The sequence below is a fragment of the Equus caballus genome, chromosome 30 (assembly GCF_041296265.1).
Source record: "Equus caballus isolate H_3958 breed thoroughbred chromosome 30, TB-T2T, whole genome shotgun sequence".
Classification (NCBI taxonomy): Eukaryota; Metazoa; Chordata; class Mammalia; order Perissodactyla; family Equidae; genus Equus; species Equus caballus.
In genome coordinates, this window is record NC_091713.1 from 17,645,198 (window position 1) to 17,668,055 (window position 22,858).

Consider the following 22,858-nt stretch of genomic DNA (forward strand, 5'->3'; position numbering starts at 1 on the left):
AATTCTGTTTTGTAACGTTATCTTACCGTTTCTCTAACACTGTACTTATACTAGTTGGTGGCTGGGTTATAGTGCTTCCAGCAATTGTATTTTAACTTACGTTTCCACGTCGCTGGATATTTAGTTTTTCATCTTTCTGTTTATAGGTGTTAACACTGTGGTGAAAATCTTTAGGCATTTAGAGTTTTTCTTCATTTCAGTTATTACTTTGGGATAAATTCCCAGAAGTGAGGTCACGAGGTATACATAATCATATGCCTTTTGACACATGACTCATTTCACTTTCCGGCCTGGAGCTTTAACAATTTATAGTGGCACCATCGTGTCTTTGAGTGAACACCTCTCCTCCCGTCTCCTCTCTGTTGGAGCTTATCTTTTAATTGAAGACGAGTGCAGTGGTTGTAAGTGGTACCCCAGCGTTTTAATTTACCCTTCTTTCCCCCAGGCTTTTCCATTTATATTGTCGTACGTGATGTGTCTGTTACATCCTCTGCTCTTCCATACCCTTTCGAGTTTCTCTTCTCCTTGTGCTCAGACTATAAAAAAATGAAGTTCCTGTTTTACAAGTTGGAAAGAAGGTAACGTTTCCGTGTCTTTTGGTCACCGAGAAGGGCGGATCAGGTATTCACATCTTCTACCAAAGGAAGAAAAGCCGTCTGCTGTGCGGCTGGACGTTGTGAGCGTTTTCGGATGCCCCAGCGGTGTCTTGTCCTCGTGGTGTATGGGGCTCTACGGGTGCGACTGAAGGCCGAGGGGTTGTTTTGGTCTGATTCTCGCTGCACTCTCTCTGATGAAAAGAATTACCTCAGAAGTTCCCAGGAACGCATTTGCAGCTTGAGTCAGTGAGAATAATCAACTTTCTCACAATGGCCTCCCAGGGGACATAACTCCAGGGAACACAGTTTTGTCTCCATGTATGGGAAAGAAGCTAATGAAGTCATCTCTATTTTCCTGAGAATATGGTGTTTAAAAAATTATAAAGTGCTAGGAGAAGATGGCATTTTGGAAGTAAGGTTATTATAAATTATTTTTTTATTATTTTTCTTAGGCTTTCCGTGAATTTATGCCTTTTTGCTGAAACCCTCAGTCTATCTCTGATCTCATTTATTTATTTCTGAATTTCCGTTTTACCTACAGTCTCATTTATGTAATTTAGTACTAAATTGTTCTCTGATTTTTCCACGAGTGAATCTCATCTACCTTAAGTGGTTTTCTCTCTGACACGTAGTGAGCCTGTAGTGGGCTTTTTAAATTGTGATAAAATTCACATACCATGAAATTCACCCTGTGCAGTGCACATCAGGTGGTTTTTAGTATATTCACAAGGATATAGAGCCGTCACCACTAGTTCTAGAACATTTTCATCACCCCAAAAAGAAACCCCGTACTCTTTAGTGGTTACTCCCAGTTCCCCTGCCCCCGAGCCTCTAAGCACACTTAATCTACTTCTTGTCTCTGTGGATTTGAATATTCTGGACGTTCCCTTTTGTGTCTGGCGTCTGTCACTTAGCATAACATTCTCAAGGTCCATCCATGTTGTAGCATGCGTCGGTACCTCATTCCTTTTTTGTGGCTGAATAATATTCCATTCTAATATAGCAGGCTTTTAAGATTTATTTCTCAATTGCTTGTTTTTAATGGTCGTTGAGTACAGTTGAGGCAGCACAGTAACCCAAGAGAAGCACTGTCAGAAACACATTTACCCTACATATCTCACAGCAAGGATCCAGGCAAGTGGTAACGTGTGTGAGTAAAAATGGTACCTTATTTTATTTTATTTTTTTGGAGAAAGATCAGCCCTGAGCTAACATCTGCTGCCAATCCTCCTCTTTTTTTGCTGAGGACGACTGACCCTGAGCTAACATCTGTTCCCATCTTCCTGTACTTTATATGTGGGACTCCTATCATGGCATGGCTTGCCAAGCACTGCCGTGTCCACACCCGGGATCCGAACCAGCGAACCCGGGGCCGCCGATGCGGAACGTGCGCACCTAACCCGCTTCGCCACCGGGCCGGCCCTGGTACCTTATTTTTATCTTGTTAATTTCATCATTGATTCCTTAAAAGATCGATTTTATTGTACAAGTGGTGCATAGTCATTCTAGAAAATTTAAGCATAGATAAGCTCCCAAAAAGTCACTTCATCCTCTTATCACCAAGGCCTAGCCACTGTTAATTTGAGGAATATAGTCCCAGGCTTTTTTCACTGCGTGTATTACATGTTTGTATAGACATATTTTCCATTTGTATAATAGTATTTGGCAAATACCGTTTTGTAACAAAACAATACCTAAGGGACACTTTTTTGAAAGTTTTGTTATTTGTGCTTTTTCTTTCTAAAATGTTTTAGTGTCGGATGCTGAAAACTTCTAAGATTTAACGGTTCCATTTTTTTATTGTTAAAGGTCATGAATTCTAGGCCACAATCCTTGCTTCCTAAAGGACGTAGTTGATCAAGTGGGCTGAAATTTCTTTCTGAAGTAAAGTTTTCAACATGCTGATCAAACTACTTCATTTTAATGAAATAAAAAACAGCTTCACCTCATTTTTGTTTTCTTTTTCAGGGGTTTAAATTACATTTTTGAAGAATTCTTTGATGGTTTTGGAGCACAGTAGATTTATGAAACACAGATAAAGACCACATGGGCTTCCTTTTTCTCAGGTTAATATGATAATTAGTTTAGCCAGTCCTCTCCTGTGACCCTCTTTTTCTTATTTTTTTGTCCCTCTTCCAAGCAAAGTAAGAAGAAGGGAATTGATATTTATTGAGAAAATGCCTGTTTCTTCTATAGAATTTTAGATTATTATAAATCATCACAATAAAGCCCACAATAATGGCTTTATTACAATCTAAAAGATTTTAAATTATAAGTGATATGTAAGTGTAAGTGATAATTAACCTTTATAACTTGGGGACATACTTAATGTCTATAAATTGAAAGAGTGGATGAAATGAGTTTAAAAGGTTTATTTCCAAAGATGTGATGCCTTTATTTTGTTCTAATCATAATTTCCTGGAAGGGAGGAGGAGCCATTGCAGATATTGTAGCCCATGGTAGCACTTGGGACGTGTGGGTGGTCCTTCACCCCTCCTGTCTCTGATTTTTACAGGTAAGACACTCCCTCGGTGACATATGAAGGGTCGTACAGTCATAGCTTAAAGCCACCTCTTCTAGCCTAATTGTCGCCACTGTGCTATCGTATCCAATTAAGAAATCATCAAACTTGATAAACTGTGTTTGTAATTTAAAAAGTAAATACTATGACGAAGAAAATGAGTGAGGGTGGGACTGGCCATTTGGCCATGCCAAGTGTGAAGCGTCTGGTTCTCCAGATGGCTGTCCCCACCGGGCAGTGAACACTGGTCTAGAGAACAGGTGATGGCTAGAGAGAAAGACTCAGTGTGATCTATACCATTGTCCCTCTCTACGGGAGCACCCGCTCCCACTAAAACCTGCTGTAAATACCCCCATGTTGAAATATAAACAAAGCGCTCCTTTCACCGTCTGTCTTCTTGCATCTCTAGCTACATTTCCTCTGCGCTGTGTTAAAGTGAATCACCTTGGAAGGGTTGTCTGTACCATGTCTCTCTGTCCATCCGTTGGGTTCTCTAGTCTGTTTTGACCAGGCTTTCATCCTCATTACTCAGTGCTTGTCAAGGCCACCAACAACCCCCATCTTGGCAAATGTGGGGATCAGTGCTCGGCCCTCACTTCCGAGACGTCTAAGTTTCCTTTGACTTCGTAGCAACACTTCCTTTGCTTGGTTTCTGGCACATCACACTCCTCTGGGTTTCCTTCCGTGTGTGTGTTTTTTGTTTTTTTCTTAAAGATTTTAATTTTATTTCTCCCTTTTCTCCCCCAAACCCCTCAGAACATAGTTGTGGGTCCTTCCAGTGGTGGCATGTGGGATGCCGCCTCAACATGACCGGATGAGCGGTGCCATGTCTGCGCCCAGGATCCGAACCGGCGAAACCCTGGGCCACCGAAGAGGAGCGTGTGAACTTAACCACTCTGCCGTGGGGCCGGCCCCTCTTTTGTGTTCTTATTGATGGATCTTTCTCAGTCCTTTGCTGGATCCTTGTCCTCTGTGGCACCTCATGATGTTTGACTCTCTCAAGCCACAGTCCTCAGCTTCTTTTCTGTGTCCGGCTGTCCCTAGCTGATCTAGGACACCCAGCCTTATGGCTTTCAAGGCTCGTATTTGCTCATCTCTCAACTTTTCTTATCTCAGTCAGACTTGTGTCTTAAATGGCCTCTTCCTGTCTCCAATTTAGCGTGGAGGCCCCTGTCCTGTGGGCCCCTCTCCAGTCCTTCCTCCATCCTCATCTCAGTAAATTACACCACTGTTTACCCAGTGCTTAGACAGCAAATCCAGTCACCCTTAATTTTTTTCTACTTTAACCTCCCGTGTCCTGTCCATCAAGTGAGTCTTGTTGGCTCTACCTTCAAAACATGCCCAAATCCAGCCATTTTTCACCGCCTTTGCTGTTTCTCGCTACCATCATATCTCATTTTATGTGCTGCATGTCCTCTTAACTGGTCTTTCATGACTGTCCCCCGTCACGTAGTAGCCAGAGTGATTTTTTTTTAAATGACATAAATCACTTTACTCCCCTGTTCAGAATCTTCTGATGACCTCTTTTCTTAAAAAAATATTGAGAGATGATTCACACACCATCATTTTGCAGCATGCAATTCAGTGCTTTTTAGTATATCCACAAGGTTGTGAAACCATCGCCGCTCATTCCGGAACATTTCCATCACCCCAGAACAAACCCTGGGCCCGTTCGTTGGCGGTCGCTTCCCCAGCCCCCGGCAACCTCTTCTCTGCTTTCCATGTCTACTGATTTGCTCCAAAGGCCTCTTAGATTAAAATCCAAATTTCTTGCTCTGGCTTGAGAGCAGTGGTTCTCGGCTCGTGGACCAGCAGTATCAGCGGCACATGGCAGCTCGTTAGAATGCAGGGTCTCAGTCCCCACCCCACATCCACCCAGTCAGAAACTCTGAGGGTGGGGCCCGGCAATCTGCTTAACACCCCTCTGTCCGCTCCAGAGTTTGAGGACCAGTAACATCCTGAGCCGTGGTTTGGGCTCTTTGATTTAATGTCCTGTAATCCTTGCCCCTTGCTCCCCCTAGGGTGACTTTCCTCTTCCACGAATCTGACACCCTTGACCTCCTCAAGGCCTTTACTTTTGCTGATCACTCTGCCGGGATCGGCTTCTCCTAGACCCCGGCTGGGCTTGTGCTCGCCTTCTGTTTAGATTGTTGCTCAAGAGCCCCCTCTAACCACGGAGATGTTGAAGTCACTGAGTTTGGGTTTGGAGGGGAGGCCTGTTGCCCTGAGCTTCCCTTGCTTGTCTCTCCAGATAGACTCCCCACCCGCTTTGTGCCCCAGGAGGTTGACGTCCATAAACTGCATCAGTGGCTCCCCTTGCCCTCTGACTTCTGGTTGTGTCTGTCCAGTGAGGAGGGACGGGACCACGGAAGAGCCAGGCTGGGTCTTGATTCCCGTGACTCCCTCCCTGTGGGCTGGCTGTGTCCCTCTGCACACAGCACACTCGTTCTCTCTGTTGAATTTTGTACTATGTGCCGTATTAGCTATTTAGAAAAGGTTATTTCTACAGTAGAACTTGGACCATGAAGGAGATGGCCTGTAAATATTGGGTGAATGAAAAGGATGTGGAAACAGAAGTAGGACTGTAGCGTGATAGAAGCTGAAGGACACACTCTCATTTTTGTCAGAGCCTATAGCTGTGCCACATACGCTGCGCTGTACCCCTCGTAGCAATACCTGAAAGAAAACTTACCGTGAAAAGAAGTCAGATGTAAATCTGTAAAATGCAGTAACAGCTACAGCATTTATTCATTCATAAACAGATTCTTGTTGTGTGCTTGTTACACCAGGCGCAGGTCAGGGTGCTGAGGGTATGGGATTGAGCAGTCAAGCCCCTGGACTGTGTGGTGCTTACGTTCTGGTAGGGAAGACAGATGATAAAAGCACGTTACGTCGATATAATATGTGGCATGTTGGTGACTGTGCCAAGGAGAGAAATAAAGCAGGGACGTGCGTGTGTGCATGTGCGTGTGTGTGTGTGCATGTGCGTGCACTTGTGAGGGTGCTGGTGCAGTTTTGGGCGGGATGCCCAGGGAAGGCCTCCCTGGGAAGGCAGCTTCTGTGTAGAGACCTGAAGGATATGAGGATGCAAGCCGTGCTGCCATCCAGGGAAGAACAGTGCAAACAGGACAGCAAGTGACAGGCTCCAATGGGGAGCACGCCTGGCACGTGTGGGGAACAGCAGGGAGGGCACCAGCGAAGCAGAGAGAGGAGGGGTTAGGAGGAGGTGAGGGCTGGAAGGGTGGTGGGGGATAGATGCTGGTGTGGGTGGATCGTGGATCGGCCAGTCCACACAAGACACCCCCTACCCCCCTGGCACTGCCCAGGTCACAACGCGCAGCACCCCAGCTCTTGCTCCTGAGTTTCCTCTCGGCATCCGCACAGTTGCTCAAGTCACACGCACCCCACGCCCCGCCCTCGTTCAGTCACCAGAGGCTGTCTTTCCTCTTGAGTCTCTCCCTTTTCCTGTCCTCCTGGCCACTGCCTTCGTTCAGGTCCTCCGTTCATGCCTGAGTTGCTAAGTGCCAGCTTTAGGCCGTTGTAAGGATGGTGGCTTTCCCTCGGACACCATGAACACCTAAAATAAATGATGGCTCTTAGAGAACTCAAAGACTGAGGGTCAGAGAGGCGATCTTACTTCCCCGAGCTGGTCCAACTAATGATTAACAAACCTGGGTGAGAACGCAGACCTCCTGCCCGGACTGCGGCCGGGTCACCGTGAGGGCCCAGCCTTGGGGACTTTGCACGCTCGCTGAGATCTCCACGGGGCTGCTCTCCCTGGGGAAGGGCAGACACGGGTCCCTCCTGCGCTTGGCATTTCCACCAGTGTTAATCCTGTGGATTTTGGGGAAAAGTAGTCTTAAACAGACCCGTCTTTCATCATTCTTATTTGTAATTATACTTTTCAATAAATGTAGCTGTTGTTTTTCTGAAAGTAAAGTTGGGGTTACTGTGGTTCAACAGAGCGTTTGTTGAGATGTTTGTGCTGTAAGAACAGCTCACGGAGAGCGGCTGCGTCCGAAGAACAGAGCTGCACCCGGCCTCTCATTTTGGTAGCCCCACAGATCGCTTCTCTGAGTCAGTGTCTCCATTTATAAAGAGAAAGTAACACCTGCTCTGCTGGTCTGAGAGGTGATGTCGGCCTCTGAGCCGCCGTGTGTGAAGCACCCCGAGAGATGGGGCGTACCAGGTGGGGTGCCCCTGGCGTGCGCACAAGCCTGTTGTTTGTTGACAAGGTGTGTGTTGAGATATACTGATGTTGAATGTTTCTCTGGTTGAGTGAACACTCCAGGTCTCGTGTTTACAATGAACACAGCTACTGCTTTGAAGTGTTGAGCTTTGAAGAAAGTTTTGATGTGGGTGGGGAGTGTGGAGAAGTACTGGTTCATACCGAAGTGTAAATTTTTCGTCTCCGTCATTAAATACGCTGTATATTCTGCCAGAGCAGCAGCAGGTGAAATTCGTGGGCTTAGTTAATCTCTGGTGTTTTTTCAACGTAGTAGGATTTTTGTGTAACAGTTTTAAAGTTCTGCCTTCCTGGCTGCGTTGAGGCCTAGAGCTGTGTGTCTTTGTGTAGTTCAGTTTACCGGAATGTGAAAAACTTGATTTAATTAGCTTGAAAGCGAGCCTCTGAGCTCATACTGGGAAATGACAGCGTTTTCCATGCATTTTATTTACTGTTTTGACAGCACCCACTGTGCTCATTTTCCTGCGTTACCTTCCAGGTGTGGGGGCTGCCTCTGTGTTGTCCGTGTCTATGTGAGGGGAGAGCTTCGGTTGCAGGAAGGGAGCCGGGGTGACCTTCGGGAAGCACGGTGGTAGTGTGACGGGGAGCCAGCAGGCTCCGGGGCTGAGCCAGCCGGCCCCTCCCTCGTGCAGATGGGTCTCTTCTCTTCTTACTGTGACCGCTTCCTCGAGGTGCAGTCCGCTGTCTTGGCCAGTGCCTGTCATCGCGCCTCGTCAGGTGCTGCCTTGTGACCAAGAGGAGCCTGGAGCGTCTCTCTCAGTCCTGGGGTCGTGGGCGGAGACAGGGAAGCCAGGGGGGCGTTGTGTGACGTTGGCAGGCACTGTGACGCTTGTGTGATGTTCCTGTGTCGTTGTGGCCTCGGTGCAAGTCCTGTGCATTCTGCTTCTTTTACAGCCTTAAAATCCACACTTTTCCCGCTGTTTAGCGCGTCTCAGGAGTTATTTTTGCAGGCTGTGTACCCGTCCATCGAGTTTGTGTGCTGAAGCCTTGCCGTTCTCTCTCTGATTGGGATTATTTTCACAGGACCGATTCCCACAGTGGATGCCTCTTTCACACGTGTTTTTGTCTGGATACGTAGTGACTTGCTGGGAGCGGGTGCTCACGGAGTTTGCTGCACAGAGGGGTGTACTGTTGCCACCAGCAATTTGCTGCTTCACTCAGCTTCTTCAGCACTGGGAATTAGCCACTTTTCTTTGTGTGTGGTAACTTAATAGATGTGAAAATTTCAATTCTTTAGTAGCAGGGTTTTTTTTTTTTTTTTGCTGAGGCAGATGCACCCTGAGCTAACATCTGTGCCAGTCTTCCTCTGTTTTGTATGTGGGTTGCTGCCACAGTGTGGCCGCCGACGAGTGGTATAGGTCTGCACCCAGGAACCAAACCCAGGCCACCGAAGTGGAGTGCACTGAACTTAACCACTCGGCCACGGGGCTGGCTCTCAGTACAGTATTTTTAAGATATAGTGTCCATTTTTACTGAGAGAGATGATTGATGAGTTTTAGATTTAAATCTTCTGCTGGCCTGAAGTTTCTCTCCAGGGTCAGATAAGTTCTAGTGTAACAACCAGTCAATTTCTACTTATCCCTTGTTGATAAAGACTTATGCTTTAAAGTAGGCATTTAATTTGATTAAAACATTTTAGGTTTAAAAGTGCGGTGTTTTGGATAGGTAATATACGTCCGTGGTATAAATATTAAATTTCCTCCCAAGTTCTCCGTTCTCTTTCCCATCCCTCCCCTTCAGAAGCAACGCGTTGTGTCCCCGTGCATCCTTTCACAGAGAGGTTGTGCGTGAATAAGTGTATCCATGTGGTGCTTACAGGGTTGGTAGGAGGATCTTTTTGTGGTGTGGGCCTGGCACGTTCGAACGATAGAAGTATTTTGTAAACAAATAAGATAAATAAAATGTCAGAGGAAGACGTAATTTGCCCTTTGGTGTGAGCTGGTGTGACTGTGCTCTCAGGGCCCCCAGGGCTCGGTGGGCCCTGGCCGTGGACGGAGCTCCGGGTCCCTCCCTGATCTTCAGCCAGGGGACAGCTGTGCTGTCCGATTGTACGTTTGCGCTTTGACGGAGACCGGTCAGGGAAAGGGGTCTAAGGTGAATGGGGAGTGAGAGCCGGCAGCGTGGACAGTCCTGGTAACTGTTGTGTCTCCTTCGTTTCCAGATGTTTCTCACGGTGTACCTCAGCAACAACGAGCAGCACTTCACCGAAGTTCCCGTTACCCCAGAGACCGTGTGCCGAGACGTGGTGGACCTGTGCAAGGAGCCTGGCGAGAGCGACTGCCATTTGGCTGAAGTGTGCTGTGGCTCTGGTATGGCACCCGGGCAGCCCCCTGCTGCAGTGGCCATCTTTTATTATTCTGGGTTTGCAGACGTGGCAGAGTGTGACACTCATGTTTGTCCACAGAGAAACCGTGGAATAGCGTGTCCATCAGGAGATAGTGTTCTCCATCCAGCTTTCTTGTGACGTATAAAGTGTTTTTGCTGTTTTCTTTTTCTGCTGTACAACGAAGACACCAGAGTGTGAAACGTCGAAGGACAGGCAGCTGATAGACCAGGTGGAAGCTTCTGGGGTGTCAGGGTCAAATGCATGATGCTCAGGAGTATTTTTTGTGTGCTAAGGCTTTACTTAATTAGGTTGATTGGCCGTCTCTGAGTTTCTGTGGGTTTTTAGGGACAGCTCTTCAGTGGTGACAGCAGACAGCGCCCCGTAGGACTGTGTAGGTGAGCGAGTGCTGTTTCGTAGTTTCTGCCTTGTTCCTGCACAGCCTGGGTGAGCTCCCCCGCTTTCCTTTTGCTCCTTGGGGCTGCCATGTCCCAGCGCAGGTCGCACGCTGTGTTAATTTGGTTCACACCCTTCGTGCTATCTGACTTCAGCGGAGAACTCGCTTCTTACCAGGCGAGCCCTCGTCCTCATCTCGGCTTGCCTCCCCTGCGGTGGGTGGAGCACATCTTCTGCACTCTCCCTGCGTTGCGTACTTCTTTTTCCCTTCACACAGGAGCTGGATTAGACCGTTCACATGAAGAAACCCAAGTGATCTTTTTGAATGAAAATTTGAGAGTCCGACTTCCCTGTTTAAACTCTTTGGTGGCTTTCTCTTCCACTTAGAATAGGGTCCACACTCCTAGCCTTACATTATGAAGACGTAAAGCTGTGTCATCTTTGCTGTCATCTGCTGTCATCGTCCTCCTTGCCCCCCCTGCAGCTTTTTTATGTCCCTGAATAAACTAAACCAAGCTCTTCCCACCGTAGAGCCGCCGGCACTTGCTGTTCCCACGCCTGCGTTGCCCCCCTTCCAGATTGTCATTGCTGGTTCCTGCTGGTCGTTTGATGGTTTCAGTTGTGACGTTCCCTCCTCGGAGAGGCTTTCCCTGAGCGTCCTGCTGAGGGAGCCATCGGATTCTCTGTTGCATCATCATCCTGTTGTCGTCCCCAGAAGACATGTTGCTCTGGGGGGGTGTGTGTTTAGTAGTTTCTTGCTTCTTTAATCCCCGCAGCCCCGAACACAGGCACTGGAACGTGGACTCCCTAAGCTTGGAGACCTTGCCTGTCTTGTCATTGCTGTGCCCCCGCCCAGGGAGAGTGCCTGGTTTCCAGTAGCTGCTCAATAAATAGTTACAGGATGAATAAATGGCTGCTCCCATTCAGCACATTGCCTTGCTTTCTACATCGCTGAGCTGACTGAAACCCCCCTCTCTAGCTTCCTCAGTTTCTTTCCTCTCTGCTCACCTCAGGGTCGCCCTGCATGTGTGCCTGCCGTTTCTTCTGATTTTCCTAGAGGAGGACGTGTTCTTTCTCTCTGCCAGGGCTCACGCTCTTCCTTGAAACGCTTCATTCCACCTGCTCCCTTTCCTCTGTAGTCTCTTGCTCACTTGAGTTCACTAACCCTTACTATGTGATGGTGATGTTTAAAGGATTTCGTTTCTTCTTTTTTTTTTGCTGAGGAAGATTTGCTGCAGATTAGGCTAATGCCTGTGCCATTCTTCCTTTACTTTGTATGTGGGTTACTCCCACAGCATGGCTGACAAGTGGTGTATGTCTGCGCCTGGGATCCGAACCCATGAACCCAGGCCACTGAAGCAGAGTGAACGGAGCCCAACCACTACAGCATGGGGCCAGGCCCCTGACTTTTTAGTTAAAAAACAAAACAAGACAGGGCTGGCCCCCTGGCTGATGGTTAAAGTTCCGTGTGCTCCACTTTGGTGACCCGGGTTCATGGGTTTGGATCCTGGGTGTGGACCTACTCCACTTATCAGCCATGCTGTGGAGGCATCCCATGCAGAAAGGAGAGGAAGACTGGTGTGGATGTTAGCTCAGGGCTAATCTTCCTCAAGGAAAAAAAGAGGAGGATTGGCAATGGATGTTAGCTTAGGGCGAATCTAACTCACCAAAAAAAAAAAAAAAGACCACAGCAGAATGTGTTCTTTTTTGTAAAAGAAGAAAGAAATAATATAGAAAGGATGGAAGTCTCTTCACTAAGCTTATCAATCACTTGATGTGATTGCTTGTACTTATAGAGATAACTTTTCAGACTTTTTCTCTGTATTTATAAGTAACTATAGAAGAGTTTTGTGTGTTGTCTGTTTTTCTAGTTTTTCTTTGTGTAAATAGTATCATACATGTCAATATCCTGCGATTTTGCTGTTTTTCCTTGGAGATCTTTCCAGATTTAGATGTAAGTGTAATTTACATCATTATTTTTAATAATCACATTGTTTCTCATAGTATGCATAAACTGTAGTTAATCTAACCATTTCTTTGTTCACAAACATTTAATTCCCTTGTTTTTATAAATGCTGCACTAAAAATCCTTTTAGGAGCCTCTTGAGCTTGTGTAAGCATTTCTTTAGATATCAAGAAGTGGAACTGCTTGGTTAAAGGTCCACACATTTAAAATTTAATACATATTGCCAGGTGTCCCTCCGCAAAGCCTGTGTAAGTTCACATTCCTCCCAGTTATTTCTGAAAGCATCCCTCGTCAGCCATTGATAGATTACTCTTAATTCTTGCTAAGCTCATAGCAGAGGTTGCCCACTTTTTCATTTGTGTATTGGCCATTTGGGTTTTTTTTTTTTTTGAGGAAGATTAGCCCTGAGCTAACATCCCCTGTGCTAGTCTTCCTCTCTTTCGTACGTGGGATGCCTCCATAGCATGGTTGATGAGTCGTGTAGGTCCACACCCGGGATCTGAACCCGTGAACCCAGGCCGCGTAAGCAGAGCATGCAGAACTTTAACCACTTGGCCACAGGGCTGGCCCCCATCTGTGCCCTTCTTTTTGTCCCAGAAAAGCTCTGACAACTGGCAGTCTCTCTGGAAGAGGGGCCAAGTGGATATATTTTCAATGCACTAACGGAAATATGGTTTGGAAATGGATATGTCTGATTTTTTTAGCACAGTGTGTAAAATTGTAACTTAAAAATAGCTTAATAGGGGCCGGCCCGGTGGCTCAGCAGTTAAGTGTGCCCGTTCCACTTTGGCGGCCTGGGGTTCGCCGATTCGGATCCTGGGTGCAGACATGGCACTGCTTGGCACGCCATGCTGTGGTAGCCGTCCCATAAATAAAGTGGAGGAAGATGGGCACAGATGTTAGCTCAGGTCCAGTCTTCCTCAGCAAAAAAGAGGAGGACTGGCAGCAGATGTTAGCTCAGGGCTAATCTTCCTCAAAAAAGAAAAAAAAAAAGCCTAATAGATGGTAAGACTAAACTGTTTAGAAAGTTCTTTTTGAATTTTTCATTTATGTATTTAAAGAATGATAGCACTATTAGTTAGAAGGGATGTCAGAGACCATCCTCTGTAATAGGTGAGAGGAACTCAGGAAACCTCGGAGGTGAAGTGGTGGGCCTGTGGCTGGAAAGGAGCCCCCTGCATTAGACCCTTGAGCTCCTGGTGGCCGGCCCTGGCCCGCACCTCTGTGCCGAGCTCCACAGGTTTGGCACTGATTACATGGGTGGGAACCCTGTGATGCTTCATGTTCTGAGGGCTCTTTTAAGGAAAAGGAGATTGCCTAGGCAGCTGTTTCCTGCGTTCATCATGCCCCGTCACCCCGAAGGATGAACGGGCAGTGGTGCGTGCGCCTCTTTCGCCTGTGACCGCTGCTCTCTGTCTGTCTCTTTCAGAGCGTCCGGTTGCGGACAACGAGCGCATGCTGGACGTGCTGCAGCGTTTCGGGAGCCAGAGGAGCGAAGTTCGCTTCTTCCTTCGTCATGAGCGCCCCCCTGGCAGGGACGTCGGTAGGTGTCCGTCTGGGAACCGGAGCAGAGACTGGAACTTTTATTTCCTGTGTTGGAGTAGCTGGGGGAGGGGCCCGTGGTCAGGAGCCGGTACTTGGAGGGGTGAAGGAGGTGGGAGTGGAACAGCAAGGGCAGCGTGGACCCCTCCTCCAAGACCGGGCTGTGGGCGGGAGAACAGGGTGTGGTTGTGTTTTGTTTGAAGATGGGAGCAGGTCTGATGGTTTCAGCGCGGGGAAGCAGTGTGCAGCGCAGGGGGCTGGAATACAGGAAGATGGGGTGTGCTTGCTGGCGAGTCCCTGGAAGGGGTCCCTCAGCCCTGGCGGAGAGGCCCTCTGAGGCAGCGGAGGGAGCCCTCCTAACGTAACAGGACGGACGGACAGCTGTGCAGCTGCAGGGAAGTGTGTGCGCTTTGTGGGAGCCGCTGGAGGGACTTCGCATCTGGAGACGCTAGTTTTGTCTGAGCTAGGAGGCAGACTTGTCTCGAAGCGGTGATGAATGCGGTCAGCGGTGGGAGCTGTTGTGGAGCAAAGGAGAGTGCCTACAAGGGAAGACAGGTGACTGGGGACCGTGGAGGCCAGCTGGGGTTAGAGACCATGGACCACGGAGCATCTTTCTCCATCGGTGGCCTGCAGCCAGAGGGTTGTAAGAGAAGAAGATGGTTGGATTGACCCAAGGTTGGGGTTTTGTGGAATAATTCGATGGAAGATCAGTGGGACAGAGGAGGAGAGGATATTGGCAAGATGGCTTCTAAGCTGGGTGGGGAAGAGGTGAAGGTCGGAGGGGCTGCAGGGAAAGAGTAGAGGCTTGAGAGACTGCAAGTCTCAGGTTAACGAATGGCGTAGTGAGGGGAAGCTGCGGTCAGAAGTAGAATGTTCGAATGTAAGATTTCAGAGGTAGAGCGCCCCTAGGTGATGTGGTCCTGGGTTGGGCCATGAAATGAGGCTGAATGAGAGTGGAGATGAGGAAGCCACAGAGCCAAGAGCCAGCCTTTGGATGAGAGTCATCCGGAATGAAGGCAGGACCTGGAGGGGAGTAGTGACTGAGTTTACAGATGTGACTGGAGTTTATAGATGACAAAGGAGAGGGAGCAAGGAAACACCTGAAGGTGGAGAAATAGTGGATTGAAAGCAGCCCTAGACGTTGAGGACCCGACCATCCCTGTGACCCTGGAGGTCTCGTGGGACGTGGGAGCACAAGCAGTCTCAAGTCTGAGATCTGTGGGGAAGCTCTGTTCTCAGGGGGAAGCCCTGGTTGAAGCAGGATTGCGAGGTATTTCTAAAAACGTTGCAACTTTTAACATAGAAAGTTGAGGGTTTGTGACTTCAGTACATAATTCTTGGGAGTAAGAATATAGATAACAGATGTTAGCTATTGGATGTGCCAACAATCTCAATTTTATTGCTTTAGTGCAAATGTCCATATGGTACCCAACAATTAGAAATTTTAAATTTAGAGTGTGGGGGCCCCGGAACTGACTGAGTCCGGCCTCTTCTGCTCTCCGGGTGAGAAAAGCTGATACTGAGGGGTTAAATGACTCGTCAGAGGCTGCGCGGCCAGGGGCAGACCCAGGAGGGGACCTGAATCACCTCCACCAGGCCGGCTCACGTGCCGTTCAGTGTCATTCCTGTCTGTCATTTTATTTTAAATAAGCATGTTTTTTTTTTTTTTTCCTGAGCCGCCTTTTCTGGAGCTTTAAATTGCCACCTGCATCTTATTTTTATTTTATTCTTTCTTTACTTTACTATGTACATCCTTTTCTAACAAACGAGTTGAATTTTACCCGTTCATCTGCCAGTTCGAATATCGTCCTGGGTGGTACTGGGTCAGTTATCAAGCAGCCTCTACATAGTGCAATATGCAGTTTCAGTGTGTAATGTGAGACATGTAATCTGACGATAAAGGGGCTGTTTTCACATTCTTGCAGAGCACCAGTGCCACGTAGTGTTTCGATTGGGATAAAGCAGGATTGCTTTCAGTGCACTTCCATAAGGTGTTAGCCTTTTTTTGGGTAGACTTCTAGATTACAGATTAGGAGAGTGTTACCGTATTCTTTTTCCAGTTTAACTAGGACCTGTGACCCAAAATGTATGTGAAATTATTTTTAAGGCTCTTGCTTTTTACTCTAATTGTGTCACTGAACATAAGGAGAGACTGGGTGAGTGCTCTATCTGAGGTAGCAAAGAGGCAATTATTCTTCAATGATAGACTTTTCTTTTTCTTGCAGCAATGTTGTGACAGATTGCTTGAGCTATTGTGTCAGAGAATTGAACAGTATTTTAAAAATAAAGCTAATGTGTTAGAGCTCGGTGGAAGTGTGACGCTTGGCTCAGAGGATAGGCGCATTTATTGGCATGCGAACGCGTGTTTAGCTTCAAGGCGGGTACGGTCGACATTTGGTTCAAAAGAAATTTTATTCTAAAATTTCTCGAGATAATTTAATAGTTTTTCTAATTTCTGAGAAGTACAGGTATAAGTTTAATTTCATTTATTTAAAAAATTCTCTTTGTTGATATTTGTTTCTTATAATGTATCAGTTTAAATTAAAACTATTTTCCCTTTATGATGAATTAGGTGGTACTGAGAGACCTACATATTGTGACTTAAAAAGTTCTTTTTAGCTAAAAAAGGCAAAGTACACAGGGTTTTCCAGTTAGTACTCTCCCAAACTAAGAAAATGGAGATATTTTACTTAAATAAATGGGGAAGTGCTTCATAGTACTTATGAATCACCACACACATCCTCAATAAATCACATATTTAAAATACCACTTGTTCTGTTTTCAATTGCTTCCTTCCCGTGTAAGTTACAGACACCGTTAATGAGCACAAGGATGGACTGATTTAATTTTCACTTATTTCTTTCAATGAAACTATTCCTGATTTCACCAGTGAGTACTAAATAGAGAACTCGGAGGAGCAGCTATAAGCAGACGGTGTGGATTACCAGAATCAGAAATACGTTTTATTTTGTTAGTTTTTCCTCCTTTGGGACCTGAATCATGCAGCTTCCTAGGGAAATGGTTAGCATGCGATATTTCCAAGTGCTAATTATTCACCATGTCAAGTAAGGTTCTCCAAAACAGGCTGAATTACGAGACCTTAACTCCGTTGTTCTTAGAAGATATTTTGTTTGAAGGATACTTTCAACTTAAAATATCAAAGAGCAGTAATAATGGAAGTCAGAGGTGAACTCGAACTTATGCTATCTGTCAACTCTAGTGTTAATGCATGGCTTTTGAATTTTGTGTTTAGTGGGCGGACCAAGGTCTCAGGATCCGAGTTTAAAAAGAAATGGCGCAAAAGTTCCTGGTGAACATCGCAGAAAGGAGAATGGCGTAAGTGCCCGTTTGCATTCGCGCGTGTGTGCGCGCCACCGTGATGCTGCTCTTTTGACCCTTCAGTCTCGTTCATTGTTTACTTTGTGATTCAGTGGGTTATTAAGGATGGCCCTTTTTTTTTAAATTTTTTTTTTATTGAGTTATTGATAGGTTACAATCTTGTAAAATTTCAATTGTACATTAATGTTTGTCAATCATGTTGTAGGTGCACCACTTCACCCTGTGTGCCCACCCCCCACCCCACCTTTCCCCTGGTATCCACTAAACTGTTCTTGGTCCATAGTTTTAAATTCCTCATATGAGTGGAGTCATACACAGATTATCTTTCTCTCGCTGGCTTATTTCACTTAACATAATTCTCTCAAGGTCCAAGGGATGGCCCTTTTTTGAAAGGTGATTTTAAATGTATTTCGTAGAAATGATTAATTGTAATGGTCTCTCCGTAGCTGACTACCAAAAGCAGTTAGGTGGCGAGTATACCACAAATTCAGAACAAATCATGTTGAGCAAGCCAGAGGAAGTGTTTGTTTCTTGGTAATTTAATTTGTTGCTGTAACTGCTTGGAGAAAAATGGAAAATTATATTTAATGCTCTTGCTGTTGCCTATGAATTTTAGCAAGTATATCTGGGGTACCTTGTAGACGTTTTCTTTTCAGAGCTCAGATGTTTGATACTCTCAGGACTTCGCTAAATTACCTTTGTCCAATCTACGGTCAAGTTATGCTAGAATCCAGATGATCTAAAGCTCCGTTTGCCCCTGTTTTACCTTTCCCCCAATTCTTCCAGTTTCTCTTCTTTGCTCCTAGAGCTATCTTAGTGTGGTGGAAGGCTGAGATCAGGGTGACGGAAATGGTCTCAGCCATTAACAGGATTTGCGTGCATCTTGACACAGTGTATCTTTCCCCCTTGCTGGGATTTTTTTTTCTACTTTATTGACATATAATTGACATATAATAAACTGTACATATTTCAAGTGCACATTTGATAAGTTTTGGCATATGTATACACCTGTGAAACCATCACCACAATCAATATAATGAAAATATTCATCACCCCCGGAAGGTTGCTCACGTCCTTTGGTAATCCTCCCCTTCTTGCCTCCCTCCCCATATAATCTGCGTTTCTCTCATGGCTAATGATGTTGGGCATCTTTTCATGTGCTTATTTGCCATTCGTGTATCTTCTTTGGTGACGTATTTGCTTGCTTTACTCTTTTGGCTCATTTTTTTTTCTTTATTGGGTTGTTTGCTTTCTTATTATTGAATTTGAGAGTTCGTTTTGTATTCTGGATCCAAGTCTTTGATTAGATGTATGATTTGCAAATATTTTTCCCAGTCTATGACTTGTTCTTAATTTTAATAAAGTATAATTGATCAATTTAGAAGTTTTGTAGTTTTAGACTTTACATTTAAGTTTATGAGCCATTTTGAGTTACTCTTTTCATTGGGTGTGAGAATTAAAGTTGATTTTGGTTTTTGTGTGTGGATATCCAGTTGCACAAGCAGCATTTGCTGAGAAGTCTGTTCTTTCTTTCTTTCTTTTTTTTTTTAAAGATTGGCACCTGGGCTAACAACTGTTGCCAATCATTTTTTTTTTCCTGCTTTATCTCCCCAAACCCCCGCCTGTACACAGTTGTATATCTTAGTTGCACGTCCTTCTAGTTGTGGGATGTGGGACGCCGCCCCAACGTGGCCTGATGAGCGGTGCTATGTCTGTGCCCAGGATCCGAACCCTGGGCCGCTGCAGCGGAGTGCGCAAACTTAAACACTCGGCCACGGGGCCGGCCCCTGTTCTTTCTTTACTCAGTTGTCTTCGCACCTTTGTCTCGCATCAGTTGCCCCATACGTGTGGGGGGTCTATTTTTTTACTCTCTGTTCTGTTCCGTTGATCTGTTTGTCTATCTTAACGTCAGTATCACGCTGTATTGGCTACTGAAACATGAGCAGTCTTGAAATCAGGTAGTGTTGTTTTCCAGCTTTATTCTTTTCAGAGTTGTTTTGGTTGTTCTAGATTCTTTCCACTGCCATATGGAATTTTAGAATTGGCTTGTCAGTTTATACAAAGGAGCCTGCTGGATTTCCATTGGGATTCTGTTGAATCTATAGTTAAATCAGTTTGGGAAGAATTGCCATCTTGACAGTATTGAGCTTTTCAACTCATGAACCCCGTGGTATCTGTCTCCATCTATTTAGGTCTTCTTTCTCTCAGCATTGTTTTAAAGTTTTCGGTGTACAGGTCTTGCATATCATCTGTTAAATTTATTCCTAAGTACTTCATGTTTTTTATGCTATTGTAAGTGATATTTAAAACATTTTTTTCAATTTCTGGTTTGTTGCTAATATGTAGAAATACAATTAATTTGTATATATTGATGTTTTATCCTGAAGTCTTGCTAAAAACTTATTAGTTTGGATAGCTTTTTTGTAGATTCCACAGGATTTTCTTCATAGATGATTATGTTGTCTGTAAGTAAAGACAGTTTAACTTCTTCCTTTCTGATTTCGATACAGTTTCTTTCTTTTTCTTGCTCTATTGCACTGGTAGAACCTTATGACCTTGTTGAATAGGTGTTTTGAGAGTGGACATCTTGCTTTGTTCCTGATGACCCAGCGCATCTTGAATTTTTTAATGCTAGTGGCATATTTTTATTTTTTATTTATTTTTTTTGAGGAAGATTAGCCCTGAGCTAACTACTGCCAATCCTCCTCTTTTTGCTGAGGAAGACTGGCCCTGAGCTAACATCCATGCCCATCCTCCTCTACTTTATATGTGGGATGCCTGCCACAGTATGGCTTTTGCCAAGCGGTGCCAAGTCCACATCCAGGATCTGAACCGGCAAACCCCATCCCGTGGCCTATTTTTAAAGGGTGTTCTGGTAACTGTATTCTGGGTTGGTTGTCAGTGCCCTAGGATCGTGTTTAACATGAACAAATGCTACTTTCCTAATATAAATTAACTGCAGAACAAGGTAATTCTAAATAGTTCCATTTATATCACGGACTATTGAAACTACTTAATTTTAAATTTACAACTTAAAAATGTTGGTCTGTGTATTAGTGTGTTTTACATCATAGCTTAATACATCAATGTGGGGGGATTAATATAAAAATTAATGGTTTCTTTAATATCATGGAACAAAAATGGCTAAATGTTTTTGTCCTGGTTGGTTCGGGTGAAGCATATGAATAGGCCTTAGAGGCAGGAGTCTCTGGTCGCTTTATGAGGAGCTGGATTGTTTGTGTTTTTCTTTGTAGGTTAGTGGTCCTAGGATGGATCTGACTCTCGCTGAACTTCAGGAAATGGCATCTCGCCAGCAGCAACAGATTGAGGCCCAGCAACAAATGCTGGCGACCAAGGTAATGTCCTGTTTTAAAGGACCTAACAGGCCGCTACTGTTCATGAGTGTGTAAAGCTGCTCAATTCTACCCTCACTACTGAGCCAGTTACTGCACAGCTGCGAGTTGCTACTGTCAACCCGAAAGTTACCTGCTGTTTGGGGCTTTCTCCTCTATTCTACAGCATTTTGTAGAAATCCTAAAATCTTCCCAATTGTTCAAGATCTTCCTGACTCCTGATTCTAATGGACGTTAACCCTGCTGTGTTGGGTACCGGTAACAGGAGAGGCGTATCAGCTTTGCTGGTAGGAACTCCTCTGGGCTCACCTTGTCCTGAATTGTTACTCCAGCAAGAGGAACCTTAAAGTCTGCCGATGCTAACACTGTCCCCTTCTGCTGCCTGGCACACGTAACAGGCTGCTTGCCTTTATTTGGGGACATTCTCCACCCACAAACTGATCCTGGTCCTGGCCCCAAACAAGGGAAATAGAAGAAGCCTGTCTGTTACTGTTACAACCTGTCTCACTGTGGCTTCTCCTGATAGCCGTAGGCTTCTAGTCCAAACCAGGTGTCATCCGAATTTCTCTGTGTATGTATGTACGTAGTAAATATTTTATAGTAAATGTTTTAAGGTTTGCAGGCTGTGCTGTCTCCATCCTGCAGTTGTAGCAACAAAAGCAGCCGCGGACAATAGGTGAATGAAGGGGTGTGGCCGTGTTCCAGTAACACTGCGCTTAGAAGAACAGATAGCAAGCTGGATTTCACCTTCAGGCTGGAGTTTGCCAACCCCTGGCCTAAACACTCAGTGTCTACACCTGGCCAGTCCTGTAGAGCTTGTCCGTGTGCTGAAGCTGGGGTAGACAGTTGATGGTTTGACATAGCGAGTTACCCAGCAGGCCTTTGAAGCAATGGGCAGGCCGTCTCTAAGGCAGTTCTCAACAGCACTGTGTCATACTTCTTCATGTGGTGCTTCCTAGGGGTGCTGTGCATCCACTTCTGTTTCTAATGCCGGACACCAGCTTTTTCAAAATCGTGTGTTATCATTGCTTCTCAAACTTTAATGTGCATGTGCATCACCTAGAGGTCTTGTTAAAAATGCATATTCTGATCCAGCAGGTGTGGGTTGGGGTCTCAGATTCTGCACTTCTAACAAGCTCCCATGTGGTGCTTGTGCACCATTCCTTGAGTAACAGGCACAGAAATTCAAATAAAAAGGGTGATTGTTCACACAGTAAATCTCTAACCCCAGGGTCTTATTTTGAAACTCTTTCTGTGTTAATTATATGTTTTAGGCATATTAATCCAAGAAGTTTACCCTTTGTTGGAGGGGGCATGGGTGAGGAAGATTGACCTTGAGCTAACAACTGTAGCCAATCTTCCTCCTTTTGCTTGAGGAAGATTGGCCCTGAGCTGACATCTGTGCCAATCTTCCTCTTTTTAATGTGGGATGCCTCCACAGCATGGCTTGATGAACGGTGTGTAGGTCTGCACCTAGGATCCAAACCTGCGAACCCTGGGCCACCGAAGTGGAACATACAAACTTAACTGCTATGCCACCAGGCTGGCCCCGAGGAGTTTACCTTAGATTGTAAATTGTATGGCTCTGTTACTCAGTAAAAATTTTTGATATAATAGAAATAAAATTTTAAGTTGCATAATTGCACTTTTCTAAAGGTGTTGAGGAGTTAGTTCTTTAACTCTTTTCTAAGTGTGTTTATTGAGTGTCCACTGTGGAAGGGATGGTTCAGAGCAGTTTACATTTCACGTCTCATTTACTCCTTCTACAGCCCCGGGAGGTAGTTATTATTGATCATTGCAATTTCATAGATGGGGAGACAGACTCGCATACTCGGTGAGGTTGTGTAATTTGCCCAGAGTTTTGTAAGTGGCAGAGTTTGGGTTTGAATCCGTATTTGACTCCAAAGCTTATCATTGAGCAACTTTCTCATACTGGCGCCCACCTCTCAGTGAGCTCCTTCTTGAATTGTAGCTGCTGTTCATGAAAACTAGTTCAAGGATCGCTGCTGGCTGTGTCAGAACCACTTGGGTGAAAAGTACTGAATCCTGGATCTTACCCCCAGGAGATTCTGGGGCTGGGCCTGGGAGCATCTGTTTTTAACAAACTTCTAGGGCCGTTCTGACGGCTGTGTACAGGACAGACGGTGAGGCTGGAACATTGCCACTAGGGCTGCATCTCAATCTCGGCATCTCAGGGTGTGGCTGGATTATCTTTGGGTTAGTGGGTTGTCTGCTTAAAGTGATATGCCTGCTGATGGCTTTTGTGTTTAGGAACAGCGCTTAAAGTTTTTGAAACAGCAAGACCAGCGTCAACAGCAACAGGCTGCTGAGCAGGAGAAACTTAAGAGGCTCAAAGAAATAGCCGAGAGTCAGGAAGCTAAGCTAAAAAAAGTGAGAGCGCTGAAAGGCCATGTGGAACAGAAGAGGCTAAGCAATGGCAAACTTGGTGAGTTGCTGCTGGTGGGTTTCCTTCAGTTAACCTGCGCATCAGGCTGTGCACCAGACTGTGTGGGTGTAAGCGAACACGTCAGTGTAGGAAGTTTATATAAATTTGTACTAAGTGTGAAGAGGATGAG

General features: G+C 45.5%; 1 protein-coding gene across 4 annotated transcripts in view; it reads left to right on the top strand.

The window, feature by feature from the left end:
* The window catches only part of TP53BP2 (tumor protein p53 binding protein 2), a 57,944-nt gene that overhangs the window by 14,575 nt on the left and 20,511 nt on the right, over window positions 1-22,858 (top strand). For 2 of the 4 annotated variants that reach the window (XM_023632663.2, XM_070256020.1), the window contains exons 2-6: window positions 9,525-9,672; window positions 13,478-13,591; window positions 16,844-16,926; window positions 20,184-20,285; window positions 22,554-22,728. In XM_023632663.2, coding sequence (XP_023488431.2) covers window positions 9,525-9,672; window positions 13,478-13,591; window positions 16,844-16,926; window positions 20,184-20,285; window positions 22,554-22,728 — 622 coding nt within the window. Of the gene's footprint in view, window positions 1-287; window positions 402-9,524; window positions 9,673-9,888; window positions 9,919-13,477; window positions 13,592-16,843; window positions 16,927-20,183; window positions 20,286-22,553; window positions 22,729-22,858 lie in introns of those variants that run through there. The other 2 variants (XM_070256021.1, XM_023632664.2) reach the window with 2 other exon arrangements.